This window comes from Homalodisca vitripennis, chromosome 1, assembly GCF_021130785.1.
Source record: "Homalodisca vitripennis isolate AUS2020 chromosome 1, UT_GWSS_2.1, whole genome shotgun sequence".
Classification (NCBI taxonomy): Eukaryota; Metazoa; Arthropoda; class Insecta; order Hemiptera; family Cicadellidae; genus Homalodisca; species Homalodisca vitripennis.
This window is the reverse complement of record NC_060207.1, coordinates 86,358,730-86,386,648: the sequence shown is the minus strand read 5'-3', so window position 1 is coordinate 86,386,648 and position 27,919 is coordinate 86,358,730. Positions and strand designations below refer to the sequence as shown.

General features: G+C 33.0%; 1 protein-coding gene across 1 annotated transcript in view; it reads right to left on the bottom strand.

Annotated features, from left to right (window-relative positions):
* LOC124365994 (dihydrolipoyl dehydrogenase, mitochondrial) overlaps nt 1–27,279 on the bottom strand; it is a 43,344-nt gene extending 16,065 nt beyond the window's left edge. Inside the window, exons 1-7 of the mRNA XM_046822169.1 lie at nt 27,126–27,279; nt 22,990–23,151; nt 20,463–20,601; nt 16,140–16,240; nt 7,475–7,618; nt 5,978–6,079; nt 870–990 (exon numbers count right to left, since the gene is read on the bottom strand). Of these exons, the coding sequence (XP_046678125.1) occupies nt 870–990; nt 5,978–6,079; nt 7,475–7,618; nt 16,140–16,240; nt 20,463–20,601; nt 22,990–23,151; nt 27,126–27,167 (811 nt within the window). The 5' untranslated portion in view covers nt 27,168–27,279. The remainder of the gene's footprint in view (nt 1–869; nt 991–5,977; nt 6,080–7,474; nt 7,619–16,139; nt 16,241–20,462; nt 20,602–22,989; nt 23,152–27,125) is intronic.
* Nucleotides 27,280–27,919: the final 640 nt, after the last annotated feature.

Genomic DNA, 27,919 nt, shown 5'->3' with positions numbered 1-27,919 from the left:
AATAAACAAATGGAAAAGTTTGCTAAAATGCTTACACAGTAAAATATAAAATATTAGACACCATGATGCACCTCCGGCCGACAAACTGTGTAGTTGGAAAATGCCTGTCTACTCTCGGAACAAAAAGTATAGATATCCGAGTTTGAACGTTAATCACTAATAGAGTTCAAATTACAGGAGTTAAATTAAAATTTAACTTGTTTATTTGTGGGTCTAGACATATAAATAAAATTATTTACAAACAATAACCAAGTTTTGTGTCTGTAAAAATAAAAAAGTATCAGTTTATGGCACTATACTACTAAACTGAAACTTTGAAAATTAATTATTTATTGTTAAACCTGCTGTTTGAGGTCCAAAAGCCCGTATGAAAAGATGATGGGAAATGGAAATAGAATGACAGACATTCGTAAAAGATTAACTATAACTAATTTAATAGACAGGAATTAGGTTTAAACATTGGTGTTTACAAAACAAAGAAGGCTACAGATTTAGAAACATTGGTTTGCTAGGAGAAACCAATTTATATTGAGAACAGACTTAATTTTTTATGAAGATTTTAAAATATAAATTTAAAATGTTATTTTTTAACTTAATTATTTTTATTCAAACCTCTTCAAAAGAATCTCATCTTTTAATTCTTGAGGTTCTAAATACTTTAACAGCAGTATTTTTATTCAATTCAAGATTGATTCTGGAGGCTAAAATATTAGAGAACTTCAGACTTTTTCGATAAGTATTATTGGAATCTCTACTGAACACCAATGCTTTTAATAAGTGCTTCAGGACAAATATCTTTACTAAAGAACTTGTAGCATTTTTTATAAGAAAATTTTCATGCCAAGTGAAATCCCGACTCAAACACTAACCTTGTTTGGCCAGGATCCTCTGGAACTGTTTAGACACTTCGCCGTCAATGCCCACACCTCCGATACTGTTAAGAAATTCCACAGCTGTGACATGAGCTCCTAGCCTTCCCCATACTGACCCCTACACAGGAATCATAAAGGCATATAACTAACTATCTTTGAAATACAACACAGGGAACTATCATTGAAACAAATATGCAATGTCTGACCAGTAATCCTACACAGGTACAAACTAGTTATTTACTAATTTTGTGTATTTAACTCCAGTGTGATTGAAAATTTGAAATAAAATTTGTAGTAATTCACAAACATCCTACAAAACAAAACATCAAAATCATAATATACAACAAAAATTCCTCGGGTCACAGATCTTATCTGTTAATTAGCTGAGTGAAGCGAAGCCTATTATACGTATGGCTGGAAAAATGTTGTTTCTGTCTGTCTGCCTCTCCCCGCAATATCTTGAAAACGAACTGAACTATTAACTTAAAATTGTACCTGAAGTTTAATTTCTATATGAGGAATACTGAGTTTGATAATGGTGCATATCACTCCATGGGATTTGGCTGAGCAAATAGCAAAGATTTTTTACATTGGTCTTATGGATAACCATGATGGCAATGAGAAAAAGAATAAATAAATTTGCAAACAAACTCGAGACGCCTTTCTTTTTTTCTTATGCTTTCAAAACTGTATACAACTTAATCAATGCTTACATTTAAGATTTTCAACAAACAGCTTGTGGGCAGATTACTATAAAGGTGAAGAGTAGTTACTGATGGATCACAAAATATGGTTTCATAGGCCCTTGTTGATGTACAGAAATTCGTCTTCATAACTTGGAGATAGTTGTTTTCTTTTCCAGACTTGTTCAACACCCTGTATATTTAGCACAATCTAATTCTCTAGTCTTACACGACAAGAGGGACTGATAACAATTATCTCTTACTATGTGTACTTAATACAGCTCTGTACATTATCTGATTACTGTATTTATTATTGGTGGATTACAAAGATTGCATATAATACAAGGAGAGATAATTATAACAACTAAATTCATTTACTTTAATGCAAGATTTATGCAATATTAAACAATAAATATTGTCACCCTATAGTGCTGACAATTGGCAAGATTTTTTTATCATTGCGTATATAAGGCCAAATCTAATTGTACCTTGTTATATAAGATAACTAACTGTCTTTCATGTACAGCAGTAAATTTTGATGTACATTTTTACAAGAGTTGATGAAAATATTTAGTGATTTTTACATAAAAGTTTTATATTCAGACAGTATTTTTACAGTCGTCAGCAATTTAAAAAAAACCAAAAAGTTCCCCCACTTTAAGAAGAATAACATGATAAATTAAATTTATACAGATTTAATGGCTTACAATCTTCATGAATTATCTCACAAACATTCTGACAAATACAAAAAAAGGCAAATGTGAAATAGTTATTTTATGTATCAAAAGATTTGTCACAAAACTATTTTTATGCAAGTTTTAAATAGCAAATTCAAGGTGTTATTGGAAAAACTGTTTTTAAGCAATGATACATAATTTTTTCATAAGCTATTAAAATATAAATTTGAACAGAAAACAAATTTTTTGTGTTAACATGTTGGAAAATTACTTTAAAAAAAGCAGTTTTATTTACTTTTCATTTACATCTCATTAATGAGGTATGTAGGCTAACAGAGTACATAAAATATCCATGCATAATAGGAGACAAAGACATATAGAAAAAATATATACACGATTGGTAAAACATAATAATTGTAACCACTTCAAACTTCATTCCTTCAACACAGAATGAATTACATTAAACTTTTTATGATTTTTCTGAAACTAGATAACAATACTAAAGCTTGTCTTTTGATTTGAGTTTTTAAAGGGTAGGAAGAGCTGGCTTACCAAATTGGAAGGTAGTCTTTTTTTAGATAGATATGTTACTATGAAAGCAAACCAGATATTTCACTGAGTGCATCAGTGGTGTATTAGGTTTAAAAATGGCACAGAAGATTATGGCAACGGTTTTTTGGACAGGAAAGTTCTTCTTGTTTATTTCTTAGAATTTCTTAAAATCAGAAATTCTAGCTAGGTATTGTGAAATCTTGCAAAAGTTAAGAAGAGCAATATAATACAGGCACAGAAGAAAGTTAAGTTAGAAAATTTTGTTTTTGCACATTAACACCTGACCACACAAGCAAATCGGACTCGAGCAGTCCTGGATGCTTTTAAGTGGGAAGTGATTCCAAATTCGCATTACAGTCCGGACCTTGCACTTAGTGACTACCATCTGTTTCCAGCAATGAAGACCTAGCTTGCGACGCAGTGCCTTGATGAAAACATGGAACTGCGGGAGGTTGTGAGTACCTGGTTTAAGTCTTCGACAGCAGAATTTTATAATGCTGGAATTTCAAAACCAGTTCACTGCTAAAAGCTCCTAAATTTCTATGGTGACTATGTGAAAAATAGAATTTTAGTGTCACTTTCAAATGTACATAACACAATTTTTTCTTGTACTTTGTTTATATCAAAACGTAATCTACTTTCTTAATAGCCCTCGTATAAAAACTCTACAGTGACATTTCCTAGAAAAATAAAATTTATTTTTTGTTATTATTGGGCAAATAATAATATTGAGTAGTAATTAAAAAATGTCAATATGCTATTTCACTTATAAAAAAATACTCTTATTAAAAAAATTAATAGAAGTTTAGTAAGAGTCTCTTTTGTCTCTTAAGGTGCATTTTTAATCATTCAATTTCAAATACATTTGGTATAAAATTTGCTGTATTCAGTAAAAAAATTCATTATGTATGAATAGTTAAAAATTAGTACAATTTAATGATGGCTTAATTTGATTATATTTTACTGTTTCCTGTAATAATTATCTTGAGTCTTTTCCCTTACAAGTCCTACTACGAGGGTTATTCCAAAAGTAAGGTCCGATTTACCCTAGCTATTCGAATTTTGGCCAAGGACAAAACATGCATCGCAGACTCCCGGCATGCCTTGCGCGTCAAGCGCCACTATTCGTGTTGTTACTGTTGCTGTGTCCTGTTCATAGTGTTACACAATGTTAAAGACAATTGATCAGCCTGCCCATTCTGAAGTAAGGGCAGTGATACGGTTTTTGTCTGCAAGAAACATTTCAGTAGCGGAAATTCATCAGCAGATTACTGAAGTTTACAGTCCTAACATAATGAGTGACAGTAAAATGTGCAAGTGGGTGTGAGCTCTTAACCCATTGCGGATCACTGACGAGCTGGGCTCGTCACGCAGCGGCCGGGCCCTAACGGCACGATGACGAGCTCAGGTCGCAAAAGCGGTCTGCTTTTAAGTTTCCCTCCAAATAGTTCTTTTAATGTCTGATAGATAGGACGATCGTCTTCACTTGTCAACTAAGAGTGTTTAACAACGGTCTACGTTTAGAGTTTTCAAAAGTTTTATAAATATCCTACAGATCGCAGTTGTATGTCGAAGTTGAAAAATCATTCACATGAGTTTACTCTCTGCTTTTTAGCGCTTCTGATTGGGTGTTTTTCTCAGTTGTTATTATAATACTTTTGAGGTTAGTGACACAACTAAACGACGCTGACGTACATATTGACGGGTTTAGTCTACACAATGGCCTGGATGTTGTAATCGCTTCGCCCGAGCCGCTTTATTTAGACTATGATTCAGACATCATCCCTGCCACCCCGGAACCTTGCTCGCGTGTTATCGTTCCTACATCACGGATACCCCAGCAGGCCCATGTTCCATCTGAACGAATACCTTCACAGCTGAATATTCTAGTATACAATAACGAGCGTTAGATGTGGTGCACCATTGCTGTTCGTTTGGCCGCTGACCGTAAATTAATTCGTGCCCGCTGGTGCCCACGCACCAAAACAATACAATCCGCAATGGGTTAATGAAGCCTGGGAAAATGTGAATGATGAACCTCCGGTAATTTCAAACGTTTTGGTAATGCCATTGACGAAAAAATTCATCGACGATTCACTATTTTAGATTTAGAAATGGATTTTCTGAATGTAAGTAGAACAACTTTGTGCATAATTGTGTCTGAACATTTGAATTTTTGAAAATTGAGTGCCGTTGGGTTCCCCGAGTCTAAACGTCAATCAATGGAATGGTGTCACACGTCATTGCCAAGCAAGGTGCAGGCAAAGCAGACAATCTCAACACGCAAGGTTATGGTGACCGTGTTTTGGGATAAACATGGAGTATTGTTTGTCGACTTTATGAAAAAGAGACAATAATTAATAAAGTCCCCTACTGCGCTACACTGACTAAACTTTAACGTGCAATCTAGAATAAGTGACTTGGTCTTTTGTTGTCTGGAGTGTTATTGTTGGATGACAAAACCAGGCCCTACACTACGAAAGAAATACAAACTCTAATCAAGAAATTTGGATGGGAACAGATGGACCAACCACCATACAGTCTGGACTTGGCACCAAGTGATTTCCACTTGTTTCGCTAACTAAAGGATTTTCTTAGTTGCAAGTGCTTTGACACAGATGATGAAGTGAAAGAAGCAGTTAAAGACTGGATATCTTCGCAAGCGGCTGAATTCTACAACAGGCATTCAAAAGCTTGTTGAAAGATGTGACAAATATTTAAATAAGTATAGAAATTATGTAGGAAAATAGAAAAAGAAGTAAGGAATGTAAATAAAACAATTGTTTTGGAAAAACTTTGGATTTTTTATTAACCAGACCTTTCTTTTGGAATAACCCTTGTACTTCTTTCTCGTGTAAAATTATAGCAGATGTTTAAACTTTAACAAAAATGTATTTGAAATGCTTTACTGACTTTTATTGCATTAAATGATTAATACTAAAATTGTTCATAAGTAAAATTGAACATAATGAAAATTGAATGATAGCACGAATTAAAATTATCAGTAGATGTTAAAAATAGTCTAGCAGGATGTTTCATATAAGGCTAAATTATCATATAATTAATTATCATATAAACTAATTATCACTAAAATGTGATCAGGAGCCAATTTTATATCTGAACACACATGCTATAGATATAAATTAACATAAATGGTTATTACGTTCTTTTTACTGATAAAAAATTAACTTACCAGTTCCAAACCGATGACACCAGCACCAATGAGAACCAATTTTTCAGGAACCTTCTTCAAAGATAGGGCTCCTGTTGACGATACAATTGTTTCCTCATCCACCTGTAACATTTGAATCTGAACATTCACTGAACTTTGAATACGTTTTGTTGAAACACTGATTTTACACGTACAATATCAGTTTGTAAAGTCCACCACAAAGCCTGAGAGACGGCACCCCTAATGTATATAACGTTTATGTATTATAGTACTGTCATACACAGGGCAGACTCCTGAACTTTCAATGTGACGCATTACATCACTCACATAAACAGAGTCGACCACATAGACCAAATGATGGCCTATCCTCGTGAGCACAAAACCTTCAGATGGTATAACAAATTTTTATCCACTTACTGTCCACTTATAACTCGTTGTAAATAATATTCTTCATTTTTTATTTACCTTGTACATGAACTGGCTAAATTTTGAGTGAACTAACTCAACTACCTCAACGAAGTCAGCCTCCAAAGAAATGACTATGTTATTTCATGTACAGGAAATGACATCACTGATTTCGACAAACATTAATGCCTGGACATCTCCTGATGACATTTTAGCAACACTGAAATCATTCTTTTAGGAGTGATTCATAATAATATGTCAGCAATTTAGGTACACAATGTTGTGCATTTTCAGCAGTCAACGTTAATATGGCAAGCTAATTTGTGGAAACATAATTGGGTGTTTCAGGGTTCCACATATTTCTAATCTATAAGACTTTCCTTTCGCTCCTTGGATCATTTGATTCTCAATATAATTGTGAGTAAAAAAATACAAGAATTGTATACAAACATTGTGAAAAGATTTTTTTTTTTAAGAAAGTGACCTTTCTCTTCTGAGTTGACCAGCAAAATGGATCTGGTTTCAATAAAATTACAACAACCTTGGAGGCCCCAAAAAATATTAACATGATTTTACCCTGTTAAATACAAAATGTATTACATTTACTGCAATGACCTCACACTACCCTCACATGTACAGTATTTAGCTTATTTTTCATATACAGTGTTCAATAAGTTTGTATTATCCTTTTATGTGTACATTACTAAACAATGTTAAATTAATATAAATAGACAAGATGGACCTCAAAAACTACATTTTGGTGTAATTGGTATGTCAAACAATAGAGATTGATTACTTGTAGAGGTCTAGTTATCAACATCAGGTGAATTATCCCTGTAAAACAAATTAAGCATACTAAAAATATATGGTCAAGAATTTAATTATGAGATCAAATAAATCTTTTATCACTCTAAATCAATTTCTTTAAAATTAAAACTCCTTCCGTTTAATTCTTTTGTGATTACTTTTCTCAAGTGACAAAATTTGATTTGCAATGGTTATTATATCTACCATATGACAAAGTTCTCCATATTCATGTCATAAATATATCACACCTAGTGACAGACAGCTCATACACATGAATGATTCAACCTTCCGAATGAGATTGGTTACCTCAATGCCAGGAAATGGTGTGACCTCTGACCCTGTGGCGATGAGGATATTCTTGGTCTTGACCACCTCAGAGCTACCGTCAGACTTGAGTGCCGTTACTTCATTGGGGCCTGTGATCTTTCCATGACCATTTACCAGAGTGACCTGTTGACATTTGAACAATACGTTATAATACCCATAGCTGGTATTCTTCCATCGTAATGGACCAATAATACTTGATCCTTTAAGGAGATCATGCACAATTCACCATTGATGATTACACTATCAAAAAGACTGATTGACAACTTTCTATATAGATGTGTATGATAAACAAACATGGTCGAGAATATTTAATCAATGTATTACGTGATACTTAGTATTTGATATGTCAAATGTTATGTTGCCCACTTTAAAATATTGAATATAGTGTAATTTTAAATTGTTTTGTCAACATGTTGAAAATGTACTGTGATTCAAATAATAAAAAATATATTTCTGGCATATTTTAAATTTACTACACTTATAAAACTTACACGCAGAACTTAAATTAAAAATTCAAATCAACAATAGTGTAGCTACATTCAATATAATAATGTGAAGGTCAAATATAAGATGGTTTGTTCTGTCATTTTGTGCACAAACAATCAACAACAAACTGATTAATTAAATTGTGTGCTGCAATTGAAAATTCCACCACTTCTGAAGTGCATTCAGTGATAAGATTTTTGTTGGCAAAAAAAACCATAAACCAATTTAAATCTATAGCCAACTGTGTGAAGTTTATGGAAATAGAATAATGAGTGAAAGCAAAGGCAGTGGTGTCCTGACTATAGAAATGGCTACACCAATGTTCATTACAATAGTCGTAGCAGTCGACTTAACCTAATAACTGAAGATTTGATGTTGAAAATCAATGACAAAGTTTGTGAAAACCGCTGTTTCACAATGACCAAACTCTCAGAACATTTAATGAAGTAAACTTCATGAAATTGTTGTAATGAAGCTTGGATATCACAAATGTTGTGCCAGGTGGGTACCAAAAATCCTTACGGAGGATCACAAAAAAGAAAGACGCTGAATCGTTAAACTGCATACTTGATGAATACGACAATTCAATTTCAATTCAATTCAATTCAATAATATCTTTATTCACACATTCATCAAGAATGGTTACAGAGTCAACACATGCAGTAAAAATTGATGTCATCAAGAAGTAGGTAAACTAGTTTAAAACTATTATAAATGCAAAGAGAAAATATCTTTAAAATTTGATATTAACTAACATTTCTGTAAAATAAAATATATATGAGGAGAAAATATATGAATGCATATACATACACATACATGTCTTAAATAATAGCATTAACAGAATTAAAAAACTCATTCAAACTATAAATTGTAGAGTTTATCAACAGGCTGTGCAGTCTTTTCTTCAGAGTTTTAGAGTCACATGTTTTGAAGTTTTCTGGAAGCATGTTAAAGAGTCTTGCACCGCTATAGGAAGGCTTCTTGGTGTAAAGGGTTGTTCTATGTGCTGGAAGGGATATATCATTTGTCCGTCTTGTTGTGTAGCTGTTGACGTCACCAACCCTTGGTAATCTTTCTCTTGAGGCGTGGGTGATTACCTCGATGATGTATATGGACACTACTGTGAGTATCTCAAAAGATTTAAAAGCCTCTCTACAAGATTCTTGTGGCTGTAGTCCTGCCGACAAACATGGTAACAAACTTCTCGATCGTATCGTTACTGGTGATGAAACATTGATGAAGAATGTTAATTGTGAAACAAAAATGCAGTCTATGGAATGGGGGCACACATACTCTAAAAAAAAACCAAGAAAATGTCTCCAAACTTTGTCAGCAAGAAAAATTATGCCAATTATGGTTTTTTGGGATGCTAAGGGTGTGATGATTCTGATTGATTTCCTTAAACGAGAATCAACAATCAATGGAGAGAGGTACTGTCAAACACTGCAGAAGCTACAGTGAGCAATACAAAACAAGAGTAGGGGAAAACTGAGCTAAAAAATGTTGCTTTTCCATGACAATGCACATCCCCACACAGCTGGGGATTAGTTGTTCCATTCATGACACAGCTTAATTAGTTCTAGAACTAAGCTCTAAAAATGTAGTAATCATGCCAGTAAATGATTCAGAGAAACTAGATGAGGAGGTGAGTGGAACACACTGGAGCACTTTGCTTTATGATAAAGCTACCAATCAATTTTGTCATTTTGACTCGTACAACAACTACAATTTAATCTCAGCAAAAAAAGTGTGCGGAAAAATTTTCCAACTATATTGGTGGAAGTGCATTATCAGCAACTTTCAACTCAGTGAAATGTCCACAGCAATTAAACGGTTATGATTGTGGGGTGCTAATGTGCTGGGGTTATTGAATCGTTGGTGCATGATATTGTCACTGATGGAACTTTTAACTTTGAGTTCATTCAAAAAGCAGTATTGAATGAGCCTGATATTATACAAAAACGCTCGTTATTAGCATATGTCTTACAAAACCATTCCTCTTTAAAAATACAGTTCATTCTTTTTGCCTTAATGGTCGAAAGGCCTGGAAAAAAAAATGTCCTGACAGACAAAAGTATGAAACAACTGTCTACAATAGGGCGTTGAAAAATGTTGATGGTCACAGGAAACAATTCAAACCTAGAAAAAATACCATTATTCCATTCCCAAAACTGCAGTTAACATCTGTTCGGACAGCCAAGGAAGCTACGTGGCAGAAAAATTGAAAACTTAAGCTCAAAAAGAATCGATACTTTTGGCTATGTACGAGCTAATACCACTTTGATACAAGTTATTGGACTCTGCTACAATAGATGAGGGAAATCCGGTCTCAGGTGGTAATTTTAGGAGGTACCAATGATAGTTTTGAATGACAATCTTCAAGACATTTACACACACGCCTGGAAGAAAAACTAAAACTCATCAGTGAGACTAGACCAGTTTTTTATAACCACAATTCCCCGACCAGATTTGACATGCCACTTACTCACCCTGTTAACACCGAATTTACAGTTGCTAAATAGCTACATTGGGGAACTGACAGCTAGATTGAGTAATGTATGTTTAATAGATTCTAAATCAACTTTCAAAGGAATCACTTCACAAGACATGGTCTCCATTTAAACAGTTCTGGAAAAACAAAGTTAGCCCATGCCATCATCCATGCTGTAATGAGATGGTACTCACAGTTGGATTCTTCTACTTATGAGACGTATTTCAGTAGTAAACACTGAATCTTCTTCAAACCTTGGATTATCAGAAATTTGTTTTAGTTCCAAAAAAAATGGCCAGAACTCTTCAACAACTTACAACCCAATACCTCTTGACCCAAATTCACTAAATAATCATGGTATTACAATAGTGGAAGCAGACATGAGGCATATCATTGACAGATTCTGTACTGATGTTTGTGTAGCCTTTGCCCATTGCGTCTCAGGTGATTTTTATCATCACAAGCAGATGAGCAAAGGTGTCGCTGTAGCCTTCAAGGAAAAAAAATTTGAAAACCCCATGTTTCAGGATTATTGTGTGGTAGCAATTTAACCTATCAGAAAAAGTGCCTATGGAAACAAATGTTTACAGTTTAGTGACGAAACCTAAATATTTTATGAATGCTATCACTCCACAAAACTATACAAGTGCTTTATGATTCAGGCCTTTGCACAGTTGGCAGAAGATTTTAAAACAAGAAACTTAAAGACATTTATCTGTTCACCGATGGGTGTGAGTACGAGATCGAGTTTTACCTGAACATTTTATAGCTAATCTTCAAAAACTTCAGAAATCTCAAAACAGGTGTGGCCTCTGTTTCTCATTGTTACATACAACGAAAACTCAGACGGAATACTTCGTAGTGGACTGCCTCATACTGCTTTTGTTAAACATCTCCAGCAAATAATTGCTACAAAGACTTCCTTATCAAATCTGAATACAAGTTCAAATCCTTCAAACATTGATCGTCATGTAGCGGAATTTAAAACAATCGCAGTTTCCAGCAACGCAGACAATAAAAACATCAAGACCACGTGGATATCATTGCCTTTCTTCAAGCATTTTCGGCTCTCCGGTTCCCGTACATGAGGCCATTAGCTGCACGACACGACCTGTACCACCTCTAGCGTCTTCAGTGCAGTGTGATGAGGGGGGTGTTCAGTTCAATGGGCAAAGTGTTAGTGAGGTGTTGGGTCCTGCTTTACATGTGGAGGGAGTTAGTGAATGTAAGGTGTCTGGAGTTGAAATAACCCTCAACCATGTTGATAGTTTTGGTACAGATAATAAGAGTTGTCCAATGATACAAGCAGTATTTTTTTAGATTAAGACCAAATGTTAAATTACAATAATGTTAGAGAAAAAGTACTTAAAACTAGGCCTAGTTTAAAGGGAAAGTCAAAGTTTCAAAAAACCCTTTTCAAAATATAAGCTTAGTAATTTATTAATATTTCATCAAAATATTCAGCACCTACCATCTCGAAATCGATCTGCTTGACATAACACTGTCTGAATTCCAGCCAATGCCTGAAATTTTATTTCTTAACTGAGCATAAATGCTCCTGAAAGTGATTTTGCTTACCTAAAAATTCCAAATTATGAAATAAGCAGTTATTACTGTAGAAAAACCACAGTTGGTGGGGGAACAATGATACTAACTCGTAGTAACAGTAATATTAAAGTAAAAACCAATAATGTACCCTCAAAATTAAGTCTCTGCTTAAAGACAGAGAATTTGAATGTTGTCTTTCCTCAACTCTTTTTTGGTGATAACTCCTACTTACTAGTATGTATTTATAGATCTCCATGCAAAAAGTATGATGATTCCTTCCTAACTAAGTTTTGATTCTCTCTTAGGCACAGTAGCAAAAATACATGGTAAAAGTAATATTGTAGTGGGAGGCGATTTTCAATATAAATGTATTAGAGCATAGCAACACATATATAGAATTTGTAAATATTCTGAAAGCTTTTAACCTTTATTATTTAGTTGACTTTCCTACTCGAGTTACTGATCACTCCAGAACTGCCATTTGACAATTTTGTAACAAATATAGATAAAAAAACTTACTTGTGTAACTGGCATAGTAACTGAAATTTCTGACCATGATGGACAATTGTTGGAATTACACAATGTAAAAAAACAAAAAGTACATCCAATAGCTTTTATAAATTTAGTAGAAACATTTCTGAAAGCAATGTAAATGGATTTGTGAAAGTTTTGGAGAGAGAAAGAAAACTGGTTGGATATGTATTGTGCTCCTGTTGAAGAAAAATTCAATGTTTTTTATACCACATTTATGTATCATTTTAATGTACATTTTCCTTTAACCAAAGTCAAAATTTAATGCAAATTGTAAATCTTGGATAACTGACAGTATTAGGAATAAAAAGGCTACATTAGTTAATTTAAGTGCACAGGCTAGGAGTACTAAAGATAGTGATACCAAAGAAATGTTAAAACACATAAGGAAAGAACTAAAACAGAATGTCATTTTAGAAAGAAAAAGTTTTTTGACAGAAAGATTGAATGCTTCTACTAACTTGATAAAATCAACCTGGCAAATAATTAATAATGAATTGGGTAGAAAGTTAACTGGTTGTAACTCAGAATTACTTCTGAATGTAGATGGTAGACAAATTTCTGATCCTTTATGTATAGCCGAAAGTTTTAATAGTTTTTTTTCTCATCAACTGTAGAAAATTTAATTTTACCAAACTTGCCTAATAACCTTGTTCTAAATGAGAATTCCCAAACTATAAATGTTCAAAATGAATAAGTCCTTTTACTTTCAACCAGTAAATTCAGATGTAGTTAGCACCATAATTGCCTCTCTCAATAATAAATTCTCATCAGGCCATGATGATGTGTCTGTGGCTGTCTTAAAACAATGTGGCAGAGTTATCAGTGGCCCTCTGGCTCATCTCATTAACTCCTCTTTTGTCACAGGTATTATTTCCTGATCAAATGAAAATTGCCAAAGTTGTCCCAGTTTTCAAGAAGGGTGACCCCTCATGAAGTATCTTGCTACCGTCCTATTTCTCAGTTATCATGTTTTTCAAAAGTCTATGAGCGAGTAGTGTAGTGTACAAACCAATTTGCCTCTTATCTAGAATCTAATAGTTTATTTGACAAGGAACACGCATGGTTTCCGATCTGGCAAGTCTGTGATTACAGCTGCAACTGATTTTGTGCAGTCAATAATTGAAAATATTGATAAAAAGAAAAAGTGGCTGCCATTTTTCCTTGACCTGAGCCGAGCATTTGACAGTGTTCTCACATCCTAAATTACTACAGATTTTGGAAAACCTCAATATTGATAAAAAAACAGCTGCTTGGTTCAAATCTTATTTAACAAACCGCAAGCAATATGTTGAGATAACAAAGCAAAATGGAAAACAAATCAACAAAAATCCAATCAAGACAACAGTTCATAAAATATGGCAGTCCCCCAAGGTTCCATTTTAGGCCCTTTGCTGTTTGTTTGCTATCTGAAGGGATTGCCCAGTGTGGTCATGGGAAACGGGCAAATTTGTTTTATATGCAGATGACACTAATCTTCTTGTAACAGAGGACAATATAAAACAGCTTGAATTATCATCTTTTCTTAATATTTCCAATCTTATTCAAAATATGGCCCAAAAAAATTTATTAGTCAATTATGAAAAAACACACCTTATGCAATTTTTTTCACAAAACAAAATTCAAATAAAGAGACCAACCTTAAAATCCTAATAGAGAATCATGAACTGGATCAAACAGACAGCACAAAATTTTCTAGGGTTGACGATTGACAAAAAATTTAGACTGGACAAACCACGTAAATAGAATTTCATCCAAAAATATCATCTGGATTATTTGCTCTGAGAAGAATGTCAAAGCTGAGCAATCTCAAAACATTGAAAACAATTTATTATTCACTCATTCATTCTCACATAAACTTTGGAATTAGCCTATACGGGGGGACAGTCAAAGCAAATCTCAATAGAATTCTGAAATTACAAAAACAGGCTGTCAGGATCATGTTAAATCTTAGATGGAGAGACTCAGTTAAAATTTATTTGCTCAGCTACAAATTCCAACAGTATTTGCCTTATATATTACTGCCACAATCTTAAATGCAAAAGAATGTATTGAAATATCAGATTATCCTACTTCAAAAAATACAATACTGGAATTCCAGATATAGAATAATTGGGCATCATAATCTTGAGTTCTATAAAAAAAGCCCAACCTACGTGGGACTAAAATTTCTTCAAAGATTACCTTGCCACATTAGATCGGAAACAAACCTTGCCAAAATTTAAGAAAAAATTAAACAAGTTACCTGACAGCAAAAGCACTTTACTCAATAGAGGAATTTTATGAATCAGAGGGCCCATTAGTTAGTTCATTAATTTGAAGCTTATTTTTAATAATTTAAAAGTTCTCTTTAATTTGTAATATGAACTTGCAGAAATATAATGTTTATAGATTAACCATTATATATTATGTATGGCTATTTTAAATTGGAAAATATACCCAGAATTCTAATTTGTTAATGTAAAGATTAGTCAATTATATTGTATATACAATGCTGACACTATTCATGTATAAAATGTATACAAATATGAATAAAGAGATTCTTATCTTATCTTATCTTATCTTATCTTAGCTAATTGTACATGACAAGTCTTGGATGATTTTGATTGGGAAGAGTTTTATCATCCACCTTATAGTCCAGATCTGGCACCAAGCGACTACCATCTACTTCCAACAATGAAGACCTGGCTGGCAACGCAGCGCTTCGATAGTGACGGAACTTCACACTGGCATTAATCAGTGGATAAGACATTTCCTAGTATGTTTAAATAAAGAATAAATTTTCTTGTTTAGTTAGTGTTAAGGAAAATTTGTACCATTTTAAATTTAGGTACGGTATTCATAACCTCAATACAAGGAATAACTACTTACTTAATCAAGTTTCAGTAAGGTTGGAAAAATCAAAAAGTAGCCACATCATCATGAAGATTTAAATTATTTAATAAACTACCTCAGAGAGCTTTTAGTGTAGAAATGAATAGATTTAAGTTAGTATTAAGTAAATGGTTAAATATGAATGCTTTCTACTCTGTTGACGAATATTTAACATGTGATATTAATACCCTGATTTTTTAATTATTTTAATTTGTAATTTTTATTTACTATTTGTACTTAGTTTGTATGTGTAATGTTTATTTATTAAGTTTTAGTTATGAATTTTAATTATTTATTTATGCTTGTAAATATGCTGTTGTTTTAGGGTAAACGGTTAAATATTGCTGCTCTGACTTTGTCTATTGCATGGAAATTGCTTAATGACAATAAAATATCTTGAATCTTAAAATCTCAGGCAGCAGATTTCTACAAAAATGGAAACAAAAAACTTGTGTCATGTTATGATAAATGTCTCAATTTGAATGGGGATTACGTTTCTAAATAGACTAAGGGTGTAGTTTTTAAATGTGTATAATAAAATGTTCCTATTTCAGTTGGTTAATTTTCTATTTCAAAACGTCTGTTACTTTCTGGATAGCCCCTGTATAACGGCACTGATCCATGGCAATAGAAAAAGAAACGTAAAGCATTACTCTCTACAGTGTTTTTATAAAACATATTTCCTTGTGAAATGCTTAAACAACATGAACTAACTTTATTTGACTTGAAGAGCCCAGCAATACCACCCGTGAGAGCCTTGACAGCCCCGCGCTTGGCTTCCATCATTGAGTCCAAGTTGAGTGCCACACCTTGCACTGTGGACAGACATCATAGTCAGTTCTGTGTTAGTGGAAAATTTCTTTCAAATACCTATTTTTGTTTATCTACATTTTAAAATTTGGAACATCTTGTAATTATTCACTCCTACAAATGATACAAGTAACTTATTGACTAACTATCATAATAACTGAAATTATTAGAGACCTTGAAATGTCAAAGATTGCTTTGCCAAACAAAGGAACATATACCACCCTATAATCAGTTTAAGATCTTCAATGTTTTACTACACTCTTTTCCATACAATGGCATGTTGGATAAGAGCAGCTGTACTGTACTTTAAAATAGTTAATATTTTGAATTCTTTGACTACAGTTTGATATATATACGAGGGCCATTCAATAATTAAAGAGACAAACAGGTCTGGGGAAAAAACTGTTGGTAGAGTAATTTTGGAACTTTTATAACTTCAAGTTGGCATCACTGGGATAAGCCTTGATCAGCTGATTGGTTAACATTGCTGTGTTTATAACCTCAAAAATACATTTAATTATGGCAAGTCCACTTGAAAATTCCACTTTAGTTGAACAACGTTCTGTTATTCATGTTTCACTTGCTGAAGGTGAAAAACCAATGAATATATATACAGGGTGACCATTAAGTCTTAGGACGACTTTATAACTTTAAAACGACAAGATATATCGCAACCAAATTTGGTATACCGTTACTGGAAATTGTAAGCTACTTTTCTGTGTATATGGTGGTCGGATTTCACCTTTAGGGGACGGCTCGTCGGGAGTTACAACAAAACCTTTAATGACAGCCTATGTTGAGTTGTACATCATTTTAAATTTCTACTTAAACTGAAAACAATGCCGCAAACCGGACTTCAAAAGGTTGATCCAGTCGGAAGAAATCGCTGTTCAAAGATTAAAAAATGTTTAACGCTATTATTACATAATAAATAACTAATACTGTAGCTGTTAGAAGTTAAGGGGAATACTTACTGAAAGTCTTTTAAAGTAGATGTTCAAAATGTTTCATTTCGGCCGTCTGACAATGTGCTACGTGTAATCAGAAAAACCTGCTGCATTTAAGAAGTACAATGAAAAGTGAAAGCAGTGCCTCTAGGTCAGGGTTTCCCATCCACTGGACTTCCCCATAATGGCTGTTATCTGTCTATCAGTTCACTTATCAGCTCCACTCAAGCTACAGTACTTTTAGCCATATCCTGTTACTGTAAGTTATAAGTTTTAAGAGATGTCGCTTAGTGATCGTTAAAGAATTACACTCTTAATGATGCGCGGCTGGGGTGATAATGTAAGACCGTTTTCAGAACACATTTATTCAATGCTGCTTTTCCTGATAGAGCTCCTATTTCTAAATCCACAGCACAGTACACAGTTGCTCGCTTTTTAGATACTGGTAGTGTTAAGGATCGAGCCAGATCTGGACGACCAAGTACTGTGACAGACGAAGACGGCTCATTAGACATTCTTCTCTTCAGTCTTTCTTTGAAAATCCAAACGAATCAGTTAGATCAGCAGCACAATCTCATGGAATAGGTCGTGAATCAGTTCGCAAATTATAATAGAAGTCTGGTTTTAAAGCATACTGTGTTACCCTGTTGCAGGAACTAAGCGAAGATGATTTTCATCGCCGGAGGGAATTCAGTGAAATTATGATGAATAAAATTGACCAAAACCAAATAATTTTAGACGGTATTGTATTCTCAGATGAGTCGACGTTTATGTTAACAGGCATAACTGCCGGTATTGGGATAATGTTAACCCACACTGGATGAGTGAGTGTCACACACAACATCCTCAAAAATTAAACGTATGGGCAGGTATCGCACATACGAGTAATTCAATTATAGGACAATATTTCATCGATGGAAATTTAAATGCCAACAAGTATCATGATACGCTCCAAAATGAGATTGTTCCTGCTTTACAAGCTACTCTGGGCGCTGACTTCCAAACATGTTTTTTCCAACAAGACGGAGCACCGCCACACTATGGTGTTCAGGTAAGGCAATACTTAGACGCAGTATTAACCTATTAGACGCTGTAATACACCGGTGGATTGGAAGACGTGGTGCGATTAAGTGGCCGGCTCGTTCCCCTGACCTAACTCCGCTTGACTACTTCCTATGGGGCTACATCAAGGACAAAGTGAATCGAACTCAGCCTACAGATCTGAACGAACTCAGACATAGGATATCACATGAAGCTCAAGCTATTCCACGAGAATACATAAAAAATGCAGTAGCCGGCTTTTATAACCGGTTAGCACATTGCCAGACGACCAATGGTGAACATTTTGAACACCTACTTTAAAAGACTTTCAGTAAGTATTCCCCTTAACTTCTAACAGCTACTAACAGTATTAGTTGTTTCTTATGTAATAATAGCGTTAAACATTTTTTAATCTTTGAACAGCGATTTCTTCCGACTGGATCAACCTTTTGAAGTCTAGTTTGCGGCATTGTTTTCAGTTTAAGTAGAAATTTAAAATGATGTACAACTCAACATAGGCTGTCATTAAAGATTTTGTTATAACCCCCGACGGGCCGTCCCCCAAAGGTGAAATCTGACCACCATGTACACAGAAAAGTAGCTTACAATTTCCAGTAACGGTATACTAAATTTGGTTGCGATATCTCATGTCGTTTAAAAGTTAAAAAGTCGTCCTAAGACTTAATGGTCACCCTGTATATATATATATATATATATATATATTCTAGAATGACTAAAGTGTACGGTGAGAATTGTTTGAATCGTGCAAATTTTTACAAGTGGGTAGAACAGTTCAAAAATGGCTGAGACTCAGTGAGTGACGAACACCGTCCTGGCCGACCAGTTGAAGTTTCAACTCCCTCACTGGAAAGTTGAATTGATGACGCAATTCGTGCTGACCACCTAGTCACTGTGGAAATGATAGTTGAAAAAGTTCATGTGAGTATGGGTACAGTTCATAACATTATTAAAAACAAGTTAAAGTACCACAAAACATGTGCAAGATGGATCCCAAAGAAGTTGACATGGCTACTCAAGGAAACAAGGTTGAGAGTATGCAGAGAGCTACAGGAATGTTATGAAAGAGAAGGTGAGAACTTCCTCAACAAAATTTTAACATGTGATGAAACTTGGGTTCACTATTACGAGAATCAAAAAGGCAAAGCACAGAGTGGAAGTACACCAGCTCACCTATCAGGAAAAAATTCAAAACCCAAGCATCAGCATGAAGTCATGTTGACGGTGTTTCGGAATGCTGAAGGTCCAGTTTTTTGTGATTATCTTGAAGAGCAGCGTACAATTAACAGCCAATACTACTCGGAAATGCTTGTGAACGAAGTGAAGAATCTCATAGGAGAGGTGTGATTCTCCAAGAAGACAATACACGTCCTCATACTACTCATAACATGAGAAGCCATTAACAAAATGGGCTGGGAAGTACTGCCTCATCCCCTTGAAGTGTTGGGTCTTCCAGAGAGGTTATCATCTTCAATATCTTCACAACCATCTTTAAAACGTTAATACCATATGCAAACCCTTTTTTTACTCATAGCAGACTCACCAGATGCATTAATTAACATTTCCTACTGTTGATTTCATTTTTCACACAAAATTTGTACAAAGACTTTAATCTATTTTCTTTAACAAACAAAAATCCCTTAGCAGCTGTCATGTTGAAAGTAACAATGAATACAGCTGAATATTTTATTATATATATTATTATATATCAGGAGCATAAATACTAACATAATAACATTCAAAACCCTTGAAACTTAAAAATTGCCATTTCTTCATGAACATATCTCGCACATACAGTTTTTAACCCTTCACAGACAGATGCAGATATATCCGCTAAGGAGTGTTCGTATCAGACAGTTTGCAGACGTATCCAATTTCAGTTACAATCTTCATATATATACATCCACAATTTTGCTATCCGAGCCTAAAATTTTGACATATTTTGTTAACTGTCAGCATACATTACGTGGTGCGAATTTACTATCACACACTAAGTTTTACATCAAAATATGTGAAAAACATGTTTGTATAACAAAATGATTTTGTCCCAAGCCTAAAACTGGACGTATTTGCAGGTTTTAAGCTTTCAGTGAAGGGTTTTTGATCACCAAAGTTTTTATGTAAATATGGGAAATAGTGTAAAACCAAAATATTCAACCCTAATTGCAAAACCAAACATACCTCAAGAGACGAAGTACAAGTGTACTTAATTTGATGTTACCTTCAATTCCTCTGTTCTTCAGGTCTCCCGAGTGAGCCATATGGTAGTAATGTGAGTTATTAAGTAAGGCTTTTGATGGAATGCATCCAACATTTAGGCAGGTCCCTCCAAGCGTATCATTCTTTTCTATACAAACTGTCTGAAAATCCATGCACAAATAAGATTAGAGTGCAATATTTTTGGCAAACTTGAGACCTGAACACAAAAATGTCAGACATGAGAATTCTCTAAAACTTCAAAATAAAAAGCTATTAAGTACAAAAATAAAAAAATAGACAATAAGAGTGTTTATAACAAAATTTGATTGATACATAACTTTAGATCTTTAACTATCCTAATATGTTTTTTAGTAAATAATTTTATTTATTCATTTTCGTGAATTTCATAAGCTATTTAAAATTAACGTACATCACATACAAAGTGATATAAACAATTCAATTATTCAACATATTTATTTAACATTTTGACAAAGCATCTTGGGTTAGGTACTTTTAATTCAAGAAAAGATTTTGATTAATTGGTTTTTAGAGTTAAAAATTAAAATTCCTTCATACCATTAAAATTACCACTAAGTTAGTATAAATTTCAATTTTTCTTGAATGTTTTGATATTATTTCTTACTTTTTTGCTTAGAAGGTAAATGGATAATTTTTGATCGTACATTGGCTTCTTTTTAAAAACCTTAAACTATTTGGCATGATTTTAATAATTTAATAATTTTGTAATATTATTGTCTCTATAACAAAGAATTGTATCCACTTAAACAAAATCATAGTTTCCAACACTATGAAAAAACACTAAAGGGTTTATTCTATACAGCTTTTTACATTTAAAAATTGGCTTGAAAAATATAATTATATTTTTTATTTTAAATTTATGGTCTATTTATGCCCTAAGTTTGGGAAAAAACAAATGTTGCACTACAAGCTCAAGATAAGCCTCAACTTCAACTAGTTAACTTAGAAATACAACTTGTTGACAGTACACTATTTATTGTAATGATAATCTCTCTAAAATATATGTATTTATTGACAATTGTTTACAAACTGTGTTGGTGTAGGTTTAAAATTTAAAATATTTACAAATTAATTAACAAGATAAATGTAATGTTTTTGGGGAACTATCTTAACATTACACAATATAGTTCAACAATAATCAGATTATTTATTAAAATATTTATATTCATAGTTACATTGATAATTCACATTCATCTGAACAATTCTTAGTTGTACATATTTAACACATCTTCACTTAATCATAATGAGTTCCAAAAGATACCAAGATAATTTAAAATTCATAACTAAATAATGCCAGTATATAACTTTTGTAGTTGAAACAATAAATAAAGTTGTCAAAACATCTCTATAACTTTAAAATACACTACGTTTGATAAAGCAAGTAAATTAGGAGTGTAGTAGTATCCAGAACAAGATTGTGAAAAGATTATGCTTGGATTGTTTCCTTATGATATTGACAAGAATAACACTTATTAAGTCTTTATAGTTCATATATACATTCAAGCTAATATTTCAAACAATAATATGTATGACTTTACATATATAACAATATATCAGTCTTAATATTTCCAATGAGTCATTAAAACTTATTTTTAGAAAGTTAACTATTAAGATAGGGTAACATTAGTTCATGATAATTGACAAAATTCCATACATTCCTGTTAAACATTTGAAAAATCCTTTAATAATTTAACAAAATTTAATTCTCAGGTTCGAAAACTCTTTGTTTTCAATATTCAAGATAAAAGCTTCATCGTAGGAATAGCCCCAAGGTCACACTGAGGTTCAAATGATAACAATAGGCTACTGATTATAAGCTAATGAATTATCAGCAAACTGCTTATATAATCAAATTAATTCATATGCTAGCACTGTTTAAGTGCACAAAAGTGGGTAGCATAAATAGTACGTTAAATTTGACTATTTTCTTAAAGGTCTTGAAGATTGAATGAGTTGTTTGAATTGGTGAACTATTTTAAATGACGTTTAGAGTTATGGAGTTAACGATAACTTTCATAATATTAAATGTTAGTATATTGTACTAATTATGTTTCTACACCTATTTCAATTTAAGTTTGTTTCTTATTCTCTTCAGCCTCATTAAATAAAAGATTATGAAACCTTGAAATTTTGTTACTCTATAAACTCACAAACAAGAGGACTTTAAAACTGTCAGTTGATTACTGGGGTTTCCCTGCTACCCCATTATTGGTAAAACATACATATGAGTTAAATATTTTATGAGTCGATCTTTCCAAAAAGTTTAAAAACTAAATGAAACTTAACATTCTCAATCAGTTTGAAAAACTAAAATACACCCCTACAATGTGTATAATATCATTTACCAGAAGAATTTGAAAAAAATTACTTGGATTGTAATTTAAAATGTTAATTTGCCTTTCAAACATTAGATCAGTCAATTTCTCCGGGATAACGTTGCAGAATGTCTTTCAATTAACGTTTTATATTATATTAGTGTAAATTTGAATGATTAAAGAAAATTCACTCACTTTCATCCCTAGCTGAGCTGCCTTGATAGCAGCGACATAGCCTCCAGGACCAGAGCCGATGACGACAATGTCCGCCTCCAGGTTTGATGAGTAGAGACGGTGTGGCAGAGCTGAGAGCAGCAAGGGCGGAACTGCCTGGGCCCGCTGCAGGCATGCTGCTGGCTAGCACAACAAAATATATTCATTGACTTAACCAGATAGGGGAGAAGGGGAGACATTGGACTATGGGTAAATTTGAATATATTTCAATTCCCACTATTATTATAGCTGGTTGATATTTTTTGGACTTTAATGTTATTGTATGGTATCTGAATACTTACCACTGTTTCCCTTCAATAACATTGTTCCTTGTCTGAAATTTAGAGAAATACTAAATTTTAATTTTGAAATGTTGTGAGAGTTTCACCTAATTAATATAACCTGTTGGCAGTCTTCTTCATTATATCTGGTAAATATAACGAATATGGTTAGAATGCCTATATATTTGTAAGTAACAACTTTTAATAACAATCAAATAACAATTTAATCTTAAACTTTGTACATGGGCACATTTGAACAAAGTTTAAAAAGCAAGAATTATACCTGGATTGGTATACTCATAATTTAAACCAAAATAAGGAGCAAAAAGTCAAGTTTTGAAACATGTTTCTTGAAAATTATGTACTGTTAGCCTACTTAACATTACTTCTTTAATATAACCACAGAGTGATCTAGGTGTTAAACATAGACTAGTTTACTTTTGCTTGGCAATTTTGCAATTTGTGGTTAAAAAATTATTAATGGAGGTATTAATTGAGGATGGGTAAGGTTAAGAGATAGGGGCCGCCTCCTATCAAGATCTATGAGGAATAATTAGGGCACTATTCTGAAAGTCATGTCCCCTCTGAAGAAGGGGAGGCCAGCTTTGAACCAGCGTCTCCAGTCGAAGCAGGCAGGGAGTGACACACCCTTATGTCAAGACTAGCAATAACCTATGCAACTTAGGGAACGAACCTTACCAACTCCAACATTTATCTTCCGCAGTAGTTAAGACCTATCGAATTACCATTGCACCCCAGAATCTCGACATTTGCTGTTACTGATGTGGCGCTCCTGGACATCCATAAGGTTGAACAGATTTAAGTGACACATTGGTTTTTGGTGTGCCCAGTTGTAGGTTCAAACCAAGGTATAAGCCCACCAGACGTGATCCCTACTGGGTATCAATTGATAATAGTATTGACTGTCATTAGGTAAACATAATTTTGAGATAAAAACAGATGTTGTTTTACCACATAACATTGATTATGAAAATTTGAATAAATCCGAACAAAAACTATATATATATATATATATATATATATGTATATAAAACTATATATATATATATATTTGTTTGGATTTATTAAAATTTTCATAATCAATGTTACATGGTAAAACAACATATCTGGCGAACAACATATTTTAAAGCATGCAAAGCAAAGAAAAGCAAATGTGATAGATTGTGGGAAACGTACTGTAGTTACAATCTTTCCCATTATGGTTGGAATCACTTATATTTAAAACCATATTGAAAATTTTGGCAGCAGTATAATGAGCAGCCACCATGACAATCGAATCATCAATATTTCTGATTATCTAAACTACAGAAGAATACAAAATCCACAATATCGAATAGAATTACATTATAGGTATTTTACTAATAGGTATTTTGAAGGATGAACATATCTGACAGCTTGAGGCACAAATAACATATGTTCATTGACGTACTTGCAGCCATTACTTTAAAGACCACATAAATGATTTTACTTTATTTGATTTATTGATTTAAAAGAAAATTGTTTTGTGATATGTTAAAAAAATCTGGAACTATCTATAATTAGCTTGTCTTTTTATTCAATAATTTAGGTATTTCCAATAATTGATAATTTGATTGTCATGGTGGCCACTTATCATACTGCAATCCAAATTTCATCTATCTCATACCACAGTTATTAGGCCAAATGACCTAATCAAGCAGTTGAATTTTCTTGGAGAGCACAAAGATATTAATTCTTGTCTAAATTCTTGCAGCCCAGTTTGGAAAACAAAACTGAAGCTAGTACATATGTAAAGTGAAAACCTTTCTGTTTGCAAACATTGTAAAAGAAACTACTAAAAAATGAAAGAAAATTCAAAATAATTTTATTTGTTTTGCATTGTAACTTTTTTGGATTTTTGTACATGAATTTTGCTGGAGTATATGGAGCGGCCACCACCACAATCGAATCAGCCATATTTATGATGATCTAAACTACAGGAAACTTAATGTCCAACTAAATTTCATTAACATGTATTGCAAATATTACAGATAATTTAGCTGTTTTTAAATTTTAAAAAAATAATAATTTGATAATGACTAAAAACTACCTAGGCTATGTTTATTTATTAATGGGCTGCAGTATAATAAGCGGCTACCAACAAAATAAGATGATGAATATTGAATGATACGGAATCACCGATATTCATGACGATCTAAAGAATGAAAGTAAAATGTCGGAACAAATAATGTAATAGATATTTCAAAGAACAGTATGGTTTGGCTAGTTTTTAATGTTAAAAATTAATGTGAACAATTATGTTGAGCTAAATTACGTTTTAGGCTTTAAAAATGTTAAAATAGAAAAGCTATATTTTTATATGGAAAAGAAATGTATTTGTTACCGATTACATAAAATTTAACTAAACTTTATTTAAAGTCTGTTTGAGCAGCGTAATACTTACGATTACTTTAGCCAATCTGAAATGGTATTTCTGCAGGTAATGATTTAAACTAAAACAGTAAATGATTTTTGGCATAGTACTAAATTTAGAATGTTCAAAAACGTCTTCTCAAGTGCGTTTTTGCAACGTCAAGTTTATTCTGACTTGTCTTTTAGTAAAACACTATTTGATTTCCACCTTTAATTCTAGTTTTCATCTCCTCACTACAAACAGGATACGGCAGATTTAAGGAACTAGGCCTAGCTCCTTTTCTTGCAGCCATTTAAAACATTGCTCAGTGTTTATAAAAACATTTTGAGTCAATATTTTCCATTGTTCTTGTCGTTGTCACTAGCCTTCTCATATATAAACGAAATAAAAACAGCTGGTAATGACGTCACTAGCAACAGCTGGTAGCCTAATGGTGTCACAAGTTACAGCTTCGTAATGACAACACTCTAGTCTAAAAATAAAGAAAGCTGGCAATGATTAATTATGAATATCTATAGGTCAAATGTTGTATTCAATAGTATCGATACTTAAAATCGATAATCATCATCCAATTGTGTTAGTGGCTGCTTATTATACTGAAGCCATTAAATGTAACAAATAAAGCTATATAACACAAATAACGCATATTCATCACAATTGTACTTGTGGCCATTACTGAATCGTACAAATGACTCTTTGTTTTAATTAATTTTGAACAAAATTGTATTAAATATATTTTAAAAAGTTAACAATAATTGTAAATCACTATAATTAGAATGTTTTTGTATTAAATAGTTTAAGTATTTCCAAGTGATAATTTGGTTCCCTGATTTGATTGTCATGGAGGCTGCTTATTACACTGCAGCCATCTATTTTTTAAATCCCAATATTAATTAATAATTGATTTAATACAAATTTGATATCACGCCGCTTAATATAATGGATTATTTAAGTTCGCCAAGAATGATAATATAGACCTAGCCTAGATATTGATTATTTAGTGACACTTGTTATCAAAGCCTATCATTTGATTATTTAAACTAACTGCTAAGATAAAGCACAGATGGTGCATTTTGTTTTAGTATAATTATTTTAAAAACTGTACGTTAAACTATTGTATTAAATCCATGAAACTGCCTAACAACTTTAAATTCGTTTGGATAGCAATAAGTGGATGGGCTAACAAATAAAGTATGGATTAGCATAATATCAAAGCGTAATGCATTTATTAATTGTTTTCTAGTATGTGTTTACATATACAATATGCAATTTTGTTGTTTTATGTGACCTATAGTAACATGGCCTCATATCCCTGTAAAAACTATTACGTTGAGGAATCAATTAAGGAAACTGGACAATTAAAGGCAATTCTTACTTTATAACTTTTTCTGAATCACAAAAAGCAATTTTGGTAGCATACTTACTTTAATTGAAGTAGTAATCCGACTAAGAATGTTCGCCTGCATTTTAACCACAAAACGACCTACACTTGGAAGAAAGAAGACAAATCAGGTGCAGAGGCAGACTACATTTTGCAAGAAATCATATGTTCGTGTCGTTCTGACTGCAGTGTCTGCGCACAGATATGTGAACAAATCTTAATGTATATTTTATGTTCTATGAAATATACATATCATTATTAAATACGTAGTTCAGTACTGTAAAGTCAATATCATATAACAAAAAATAGTAAAACTTTTAAATATTACAAAACTTCTGGGCAAGGACCAGTGGTGCCGAACGGGGAGAGGAGGCGGCGTTCCCACATTGGTTTTTCACAACTTAATTTTAAGCAAATTAAAACCTAGTCAGAAAAGGTACTATATTTATCCATTTTGATAGTGTATCGTAATTTAAATGATGCAGTAAAAATACTTTATGATATACATACTTGGTTAATGTCGTTCTTAAATGATAATAGAGTAGACATCCTTCTTCAAATTGTACTGAGAATTTATGATTATAGTGTTAAAGGAAAACTTATAGGCCATTTTGGTGGCTCTCCACCGTTGGGGCACTACTAAGTTACGACAAAGACATTTTTCCGGTGCGGCGTCACGTTAGATAGACGTAAAACCGCCTCGCACTTAAAGATAAAGCGTACTGTTGATTACTAAGTTACAGCACAAGTACTTCTGTTTTGTTTCTTTTAAAGTTGGTTTCTGTTACATGTACTAGAAACTAATGAGTGTCTCGCATGTTGCTCTTCACTGAATCT